At 40.3% G+C, this 10,506-nt stretch overlaps 1 protein-coding gene across 1 annotated transcript; it reads right to left on the minus strand.

Moving 5' to 3' along the window:
* Positions 1–3,613: 3,613 nt before the first annotated feature.
* Positions 3,614–6,064, minus strand: LOC144597879 (toll-like receptor 2). The gene has a single exon (XM_078407612.1). The coding sequence runs from the start codon at positions 6,062–6,064 to the stop codon at positions 3,614–3,616; it is 2,451 nt and encodes an 816-aa protein (XP_078263738.1).
* Between the last annotated feature and the right edge of the window lie 4,442 nt (positions 6,065–10,506).

Raw genomic sequence — 10,506 nt, forward strand, 5'->3', positions numbered from 1 at the left:
TTGGTTAAAGATGGAGAAAGAGGATTGTTTACCATTCGATATTGGTGCGATCCTCTTAGCTCCAATAAATTTAAATAAAAAAACATATGGAGGTAATCCCATTATACATAGTGTTATCCGTACTTGGAAACAATTAAAGCTTACGTTAAAATTGAGTAAATTATCTGTTTTCCTTCCTATTGCGAATAATCCTTCTTTTAAACCGTCTGTCTTAGATAGAGGCTTTGCTCAATGGAAAAGTTATGGAATCAAAAGGGTGGGAGATCTTTATCATAAGGGAACTTTTCTTTCGTTTCAGGAGTTACAGCAGAAGTACGGATTACATGTTAATAATTATTTTAAATATTTACAACTTAGAGATTATGTAAAATCACACATGCAAGAATATAAGTTTAGAGGTCCAGAAACACTTGATGTATGCCTGAATCGACATTATAACTCAAATAAATTAATATCTTTTATTTACAATATTCTCCTTGACATTGACATTCCGTCATCAGAATCTTATAGACGAGCATGGGAGGACGAATTGAATCAATTTATAATGCAAGATATATGGGATGAAAGTTTACAACATATACATCAATGTTCATTGAATACTAGACATTCCTTAATACAATTTAAAATAATACATAGATTACATTATTCGAAGACGAAATTAAATAGGATTTTTCCTAGTATCTCTCCTATGTGTGATAAATGTCAATTTCAAGAAGCTAATTTAACTCATATTTTCGTAACTTGTATAAAAATGCAAAACTTCTGGTTGGAGATTTTAAAAATAGTTTCTAAAGTTATTAATAAAAAATTAGATATGGACCCAAAATTAATTATATTAGGATTATCAGAACATACTACAAATTTTACAGTAAGTCAGGTACATTTTCTTGATTACAGTCTAATAACTGCGAAAAAACTAATACTTAAATTTTGGAAAAAACCAATAACCCCCACAATTAAAATGTGGACTATGGAAATGACAGAGACCCTGCATTTGGAAAAAATAAGGTTTGCCTTAATCGACAAACCTGAGTTATTTTTAAAAATATGGTCTCCATTTATTGAATTTTTAGAAAAGTAAATGGGTTTGGCACAGGACTAAAATTAAAAAAAATTTTAAATAAAAAGTTGAAACTTGAGTTGGGGGTTGGATGTACAGCTGTGGTTTTTGTCTCCCGGATCTACTCCCGTTAATTTTTATTGTTAGATCCTTTTTTTTTTTAACCCTCTTACTCTCTCTCCCTAAGTTTATAGTTTTATATTTTTATTTTTACTTTCTCTCTTCAAAAATTTAAAAATTGAAGCTATGTAAGAACTTTGTAACAAATGTGTTTTTTCTTATTTCGATTTGTACATATGCTTTTCAAAAATAAAATATTAAAAAAAAAAAAAAAAAAAAAAAAAAGATGTTATAGCAGCACATTTGGAAAGCAGTGATGGGATCGGTCAAATTCAGCTTGGATTTATGAAGGAGAAATCATGCTTGACTAATCTTCTGGAATTTTTTGAGGAAGTAGCAAGTAGAATGGATGACGGTGAGCCAGTGGATGTGGTGTATCTGGACTTTCAAAAAGCCTTTGACAAGGTCCCACACAAGAGATTAGTGTGCAAAATTAGAGCACATGGTATTGGGGATAGGGTATTGTCATGGATAGAGAAATGGTTGGCAGACAGGAAGCAAAGAGTAGGAATAAATATGTATTTTTCAGAATGGCAGGCACTGACTAGTGGGGTGCCGCAAGGCTCAGTGCTGGGACCACTGTTATTGACAATATATATTAACGATTTAGACGAATGAATTAAATGTAACATCTCCAAGTTTGCAGATGACACAAAGCTGGGTGGCATTGTGAGCTGCAAGGAGGATTCTATGAGGCTGCAGGGTGACTTGGATAGGTTGGGTGAGTGGGCAGATGCATGGCAGATGCAGTATAATGTGGATAAATGTGAGGTTATCTACTTTGGTGGCAAGAACAAGAATACAGATTATTATCTGAATGGTGTCAGATTAGGAAAAGGGGAGGTGCAACGAGACCTAGCTGTCGTACATCAGTCACTGAAAGTAAGCATGCAAGTATAGCAGGCGGTGAAGAAAGCTAATGGCATGTTGGCCATAGTGAGAAGATTTGAGTATAGGTGCAAAGAGGTCCTACTGCAGTTATACAGCATCCTGGTGAGACCGCACCTGGAGCATTGTGTGCAGTTTTGATCTCCTAATTTGAGGAAGGACATTCTTGCTATTGAGGGAGTGCAGCATATGTTCACCAGGTTAATTCCCGGGATGGTTGGACTGACATATGATGAAAGAATGGGTCGACTGGGTTTGTATTCACTGGAATTTAGGAGGATGAGAGGGGATCTTATCGCAACATATGTATAAAATTATTAAGGGATTGGACAGGCTAGATGCAGGAAAAATGGTCCCCATTTTGGGGGAGTCCAGAACCAGGGGTCACAGTCTAAGAATAAGGGGTCGGACATTTAGGTCTGAGATGAGGAAAAACATTTTCAGCCAGAGTTGTGAATCTGTGGAATTCTCTGCCACAGAAGGCAGTGGAGGCCAATTCACTGGATGTATTCAAGAGAGAGTTAGATATAGCTCTTAGGGCTAACGGAATCAAGGGATATGGGGAGAAAGCAGGAACAGGGTACTGATTCTGGATGATCAGCCATGATCATATTGAATGGCGGGCCGAATGGCCTACTCCTGCACCTATCTTCTATGTTTCCATCATGCTGTGGTGTCGCATGATATGAAAATAGACAGAGTTGCAATGCACAAGATTGTAAAATAGAAATTCATGATCCATGGTGACATGCGACCCCAAGAATTACCCTCATGGTTCATGTAGTGAAGTGGGTGACACCAACTGCACATAATTCTGCTTAGAATGCCTGATTAGATCAAATTCATGGTCGTCCACATTCAAGTTTTTTACTTGACAGTGCAGAGTTGGTTATTAACACACTAAAGCATTGCAAGCATAACCCCTCCCAATTCAAATAAAGAGAACTCCTCGCATTCCTTTATATTTCAGTCGGCACCATTGTTTAAAAAAAAACTTACAAAAGGAAAGCATAGTCATTGTATACTTTTAGTGATCAGTGATCAGTGATCAGTGAGAGTGATCAGCCATGATCGCATTGAATGGCGGTGCTGGCTCGAAGGGCTGAATGGCCTACTCCTGCACCTATTGTCTATTGTCTATTGTCTATTGTCTATTAAGTACACTGTACAACATTTTTCATTTCAGATATCTAATTGCTATATCATTTGTACATTTAACCATATGTCGGTATTGCTGCAGATAATTCAGATCAATGTAGTTACCATAAATATACACAGGGCAAAGTAGTTATTTTTGTTGAATGTGGGCTTCACTTTGTTGTGAATGTGTGGATTCAAATTCAAATATAGCCACCATGACTTTGTCAAATGTAGAACTTGTCTGACCAATCTGAATAAATTTCTTAAAGGTAACCAAGTATATCGATGAGAGCAGAACACTACATTGTTGAGGTTGAGTGCCCACTGATTGATATGTACATGGTGATCCAATGTTCTGTTTACATGCTGTATGACTAAGTCTGTATCTCTATGGTATTCATGGATCTAATTGCCACCTTTCATGCTCACTTGTAGCATGGAACTGCACGGATGGAAATCCAAATTCAGGACAGCTTTCAATCTTTTCCAAAAGAAGCCCTGTTGAAACTCGTTCTGAGGCCACTCCAGGTACGTGTTCTTATTCATCAGCTTCCTCAATTTGCAAAATCGATCGGGAATAGAATTTTTTGGAATAGGTTCTAACAGGAGCAGGATGAGACTGTCCTTTTTATCATCAAATACCTGTTGGTGGGCAAAGAAAAGTTCATAGTGGCACCATTCACTTTTCACAAAGTTTCTTGATAAGATAAAAATGGTTTTGTAGCTTTTTGATATGCAATCAATGATATTGGTAATGATTGGTTTTCCAGGTTTGAAATCTCTTTCATGGATGCAGATGCGATACGGCGGCTCGTTGTTCTCTAGCTGTGCTAACAATTTGTTCTTCACCCACAAGGCATCATGTTCACTGTATGAAATAAAAGCATTGAACTCAAAATTGTTTTGAACCTGGCTGACATCTAGATTTCTCTTAGCTTTGAGCCAAAGCCAGAGTGTGCGTATGTACCAGGTAACGTTATATTTTATACACAGCAGGACACATACTGCCACTAAAACTGCTGTACATGCCACAAAGATCCCTATAAATAAGGGGATTTTGCACTCGATGGGAGAAAATGTCAGATATTTGATGACTTGATTCCTAAATCTTTGTGGACTGTAACACTGATACTGATGCGGCCAATCAAGAATCTTTGTATCTGTTTGTTGAACATAAGTGGAGAGTGACTGAATTGAACAGGAACATTCAAAGGGGTTATTGCTCATTTTGAGCTCCTTCAGATCCATGGATTGTAATGAGTCCATGTTGACATGGGTTATTTTATTGTTATCAATATGCAGAGTTTTCAGTCCTACAATCTCAGGAAAAGAGACAATGGAATTTTTTGTCAAAAAAATTTCCTGGAGGTTTTTCAATCTTCTAAGGTCTGGCACAGCGGTAATGGAATTGTAACTCAAGTCTAGAGATTCCAGTGATGCCGGCATGCAGTCAAACACGTTTTCTACCAGGGAATTGTGTGATAAATCCATACGTTTCAGTGTTGGAGGCCATGTGCAAGACTGTTCCCTGGCCAAGCGTAGATCATTATGAGTCACATTTATAATGGACAAGCTCTTCAATTTCCTTGCCAATCTACTAAGTTTGTATAGATCTGCAACTTTGTTCCTGTTTAGAACAAGAGTGTTAAGTTTGGGAAAAGGAGCAGAACATTGTTCAGGAACAAAGGTAGGTCCCTGAAGTATGTTGGAAGATAAATCCAAATATCTTAATTCAGTCATGATTTCAGATACCTCACATGGGACATAGAACACGCTCCCCTTCATTATTGTTAATTCAGTCAGTCGCGTAAATATACCAAGAAAATATTCAAGTGAATAAAATTTGTAGAAATTTGGATTACTTAAGTCAATTATAGAAAATTTACGCAAATTAATCTTTTCTACCGGCACAGTCTCTACATTCCATTTGCCAATGCCATCCATTGCAATACTGCTTAAATATAATTCTTTTATATTTGAGTTCAGAACAGTGTTAAAGAGATAAGTAGTCAAAGAATCATCAATGGTAATATTCATTAAAACTAATGTTGAGATATTTGATTTTTTTAAAGGAAAGAATAGATCTTCATCTTTTCCATATTTGGCAAAATCAGTATTTAGAATTTCCAACGTAATGGTCGATATTGGTAAATCCTTAAAAATATTAATCAACAATTGTGGTTGCAGCCCAAATTGTAAATCTAAAGAGAGTTTCTCCATGCTTTGTAGGATATTGAGCGTTCCAGGTTCATATGTCTTAAATTCTCCAGGTATAAAATACATCTCTTTAATTGGGAGTGCATGAAGGGGAAATAAGGAACTGGAGTTTAGGGAAGAAAGCCAAACATTTCCAAAACGTAAAGTGTGTAGTTTCTGCAGCTTGCTGATCTCTGCTCCAAACTCAGCCGTTTCAAACCTGTTGTGGGTAATATCGAGGTATGTTAATGATCGGAGATGGTTAAATGGCAAGTCTGAAATAAGATGCAGCAAATTATTTGAAAGATCAAGATGCAGTAGTTCTGAGTTTTTTGCAAATGATCCAGGTTCTATTTTGGCGATCTCATTGAATTGGAGAAACAGAATTTTCAGCTTGGTCAGATTTTGGAAGTTCTGCTGTTGAATTATTTTGATGTTGTTGTGGGAGAGATCCAATTTCTCTATGTCTGGCCCCAGGATACAAGAGGAAAGTGGATATCCAATTCCTGAACAATTCGTTGAATAGGTTTCTAATCCATCTGATGATACACAAGCAGCAGGTGGGGAAAGATAAGTTAACACGGCAATTGTCCCCAACAGAGTTATCTGCACCATGATGTCTGTAAAGAAAATTCCGTGTCCAAGTTTCAACTCTTGCATCTTCCTTCAATATCCATCTTCAAGGAAGTTCTATCAAAGCAAAAAGTGTTATAATACAAATATTAATGCAACAACAACATATTTATTCAAAGGGAAATGGTGATGATGTTCTCTACATTTTTCTCTTGCTTTGATGGTGAAGGTCACAAATTTGGGAGCTGTTGTCAGACAGCCTGGGCTTGCAATGGCAGTGTATTTTGTGTGCATCCACTGATGTAAAGGTATGCTGGTACAAGTGCTAATTGATTGGGATGCTTTGAGCTGGATGGTGTCAAACTGCTTTGGTTTTGGATCTGCACTCGAGCCGGCATGTTCCTGACATGCGACTTGCACTTGGTGGAAAGGCTTTGAGGTGTTGGGAAGTTATTCATTTGCCTTGGGTTATTTAGCCTATGATGTGCTTTTGCTGCCACGGTAATTATGTGGCCGGTTCAGTTGAGTTTCTGCTCAGTGATAATTGCCCAGATGTTTGTTGGGTGCAGGGAGGGGTGAATTTGTGGAAGGTGAGATTTGGATAAAGGAACCAAGTTTCACAAGTTTACTGGCATGACAAAAATGCATGGAAAAACAAGTGGTAAAGAGGATGACAAGAGGTTGCAGTGGCATAGTGTGGATAGCAGGAAGAAGGTCGCAGATGGAGTAATGTGGGGAAATATGAGATGATTTATCTTTTAAAGAAGCAAAGAAAATATCTTGAGTGACTGCTAAGTATTGCCCTATGAAAAACACTGAGGTAATTTGCATTTACAGCAAATAGGTAAGACGACAAATGGCGTGCCTGCCTCTTGTGCCAGGGGGTAGAAGTACAGCTTATAGACAATAGACAATAGGTGCAGGAGTAGGCCATTCGGCCCTTCGAGCCAGCACCACCATTCAATGTGATCATGGCTGATCATTCTCAATCAGTACCCCGTTCCTGCCTTCTCCCCATACCCCCTGCCTCCGCTATCCATAAGAGCTCTATCTAGCTCTCTCTTGAAAGCATTCAGAGACCTTGCCTCCATTGCCTTCTGAGGCAGAGAATTCCACAGATTTACAACTCTGACTGAAAAAGTTTTTCCTCATCTCCGTTCTAAATGGCCTACCCCTTATTCTAAAACTGTGGCCCCTGGTTCTGGACTCCCCCAACATTGGGAACATGTTTCCTGCCTCTAACGTGTCCAACCCCTTAATAATCTTATATGTTTCAATAAGTTCCCCTCTCATCCTTCTAAATTCCAGTGTATACAAGCCTAGTCGCTCCAGTCTTTCAACATACGACAGTCCCACCATTCCTGGAATTAACCTAGTAAACCTACGCTGCTCGCCCTCAATAGCAAGAATATCCTTCCTCAAATTTGGAGACCAAAACTGCACACAGTACTCCAGGTGCGGTCTCACTAGGGTCCTGTACAACTGTAGAAGGACCTCTTTGCTCCTATACTCAGCTCCTCTTGTTATGAAGGCCAACATTCCATTGGCTTTCTTCACTGCCTGCTGTACCTGCATGCTTCCTTTCAGTGACTGATGCACTAGGACACCCAGATCTCGTTGTACGTCCCCTTTTCCTAACTTGACACCATTCAGATAATAACCTGCCTTCCTATTCTTACCACCAAAGTGGATAACCTCACACTTATCCACATTAAACTGCATCTGCCATGCATCTGCCCACTCCCACAGCCTGTCCAAGTCACCCTGCAACCTCATGGCATCTTCCTCACAGTTCACACAGCCACCCAGCTTTGTGTCATCTGCAAATTTGCTAATGTTACTTTTAATCCCTTCATTCAAGTCATTAATGTATATTGTAAATAGCTGCGGAATTATAGGATTCCTGTTAAAATTGTGCGCTGTGCAAGTGACACAGCATGTCGAGATTTGTCTTGTCGGCAGCGGTTTAGGTCTCTTGTTATGGTGGAAAGAATGTGTGGTGTTGGCCTATAATTTCTAGATTGTGGGGGAACAAGAGCTCATCCTTTCCCCAGAATGAGCAATCTAAGTAGATTGTCAACATTACTTGTCTCGATTTAGGACTGGGGGGACTGTGGGGAGTGGTGGGAGTTGGATGGGTGGGGAGGTGGGGGGAAATACTTTAGAATTTGCTGTGTCTGAGAGCTGGTTATGTGCACGGTTATATTAATGTGGGCATTGGATGTGAGAGTGGGTTTGTGGCCAAAGTGCAGCAGAGATCTTTTGACCGATAGAAGGCTCTGTGGATGGAACCACTCCTATTTCTCATGTTCTTAAAATCAGAGCAGAGAATTTAGTGTATTTTAATTCTATTGAAAACGTAAATTTATATACGAATACACAGATCGAATAAATAAAGGCAAGTAAGTAACCCTGATATAAAATAACATCCTGATAATCCGTGTGTAACATTTTCCGAGTAGCACGTTAATGCAGAGGTGAGGATCCCTTGGTGATATAACACTCCATCTTCTCCCAAACTGGAGAGTGTTTTACATGGTTGTGCAAGGGAAAACTAAGTTAAAGTTATTTTCTCTGCCTCAGAAGGCAGTGGAGGCCAATTCTCTGAATGCATTCAAGAGAGACCTAGATAGAGCTCTTAAGGATAGCAGAGTCAGAGGGTATGGGGAGAAGGCAGGAACGGGGTACTGATTGAGAATGATCAGCCATGATCACATTGAATGGCGGTGGTGGCTCGAAGGGCCGAATGGCCTCCTCCTGCACCTATTGTCTATTGTGATTGTCAGTGCTTTGAATGTACATGACCCAGTGGTCAACTGTTCATGGTTCAGTTGGAAACGTGGTGGAAGATGGAGGATTTCCTGAAGCAAATGGATGAGTGGTGTCACCTGCACCATCATTACATCGGCACTGGAGAGTGTACCATAGATCTGGGCCACTGCACTTAGAACTTCCATACCCGTCATCACTACTTTCTACTTGGAAGAACTGCTAATAGGTTACCAGAAAATACACCTTCAGCGTTCACCAGTGTTTTCCCAGTCTCGCTCGTTACCCTGTCTCCTGCTATTTCTGGGCAGTGTATTCTGTGGTGTGGGTTTTGGGGATGATATGTGGTCCAGTTGGATCTCAACCACAGTGGATGGTGCTGGAGTCACCTCCGGGACACATTGTGCCAGACCACATGAAACTGTGGACTGGGCATCTCCACGGAGACATGCCTGACAATTTTGTTGGCATCAGGCATCCATCAAGTGACATCCTTAACTGGTAAAACCCACTTTCACCCTTACCCACGTCATTACATCTTTCAGCTCCAATCTGTCACCATCTTCTCAGCACAACGTGGCACATGACACCCCGTTTTTTCCCACTAAAGGACTTTCTCTGCTGAATAGAGTGACCTGATAGAACAAATTCAAAGTACCAGGAACTTCCTCAAAAACTCTACTAAAGAATGTGCAAAAAATAAGAGATACTGTTTTTTTAACTTCAGAAAATGTAGCTACTGCAAAACTCATTCAATGGGTTCCTTAATAGTGACATCTCTGTCAAAACGCCATGGCTGACAGGGTGGATCAGGAACCCTGGGCCCGGGGATGAAGGTCAAGCAGCAGAGAAGGGCCGACTCGCAAAGTCTTCAGGTTACACATTCTACCCAGACCTCTCTATGAGCAGCTTTCTTCAACCTCGGATCTCCAAGGCTGTCGGCACTGCGCTACATCACGTACAGTAGGAAGACCTTTGGACACAGTCTCCAGCCAGATCTGCTCTCTCCGCGAATGTCAAGCTCATCGCCACAGAAGGGGCTGTTTTCCTACTGTATTTGTAAACTAAACAAAACTGTAACTTTACTTCCTCAATCTGCAGGTTATTATGGATTACAAGACAAACTACCTCATGGGGAACGTCAGGTGTTGAGGAAATACATGAATGATTCATCCAGAGGTAATCTGCACTGCCAGCGTTTCTCGGCAGCCGATGTTGCCACTCAGCTAACACCAGGATACTTCAAACAATCTTGTCATTATAAATACTCCACTTTGTCATGGGACAACCAATTCTGACTAGCTTTGCCATTGCTCCTGACTGACAGCTCAGCAGGAACAAGGCTTTGAGGTGATGGCATTCTGCATTAAAATGTTTCACTCAGCGTGAAGAATATATGTGACAAATCCATAATCTTGTTGTCCACGTGTGGGAAGGGGAGGATATTCCAGGGGATTGGAATTGTGGCCAACTTCAAGAAAGTAGATAGGTGTGTCTGTCAACTACACGCTGTCTGTTGCGGGGAAGTGATCGCAGTTATCTCCACAACAGCTGTCTCCAGGTGACTAAGGAACTGCTCCTTTAAATTGCAGGCGAGATCCTGCCTGGAGTAACTCAGCGGGTCAGGCCGCATCTCTGGAGAGAAGGAATGGGTGACGTTTCGGGTGGAGACCCTTCTTCAGTGAAGACGGCTATCAAATATGCTGCCTTACTGCCCAAACACGTTACTCAGTCTTTCTTGCTGCGATGTTGCATCTCAC

The sequence above is a fragment of the Rhinoraja longicauda genome, chromosome 11, assembly GCF_053455715.1.
Source record: "Rhinoraja longicauda isolate Sanriku21f chromosome 11, sRhiLon1.1, whole genome shotgun sequence".
Taxonomy (NCBI): Eukaryota; Metazoa; Chordata; class Chondrichthyes; order Rajiformes; family Arhynchobatidae; genus Rhinoraja; species Rhinoraja longicauda.

Bases quoted from the DNA above. Each gene is read 5' to 3' on its own strand.
- LOC144597879 (XM_078407612.1), bottom strand. From the start codon at position 6,064: ATGCAAGAGTTGAAACTTGGACACGGAATTTTCTTTACAGACATCATG.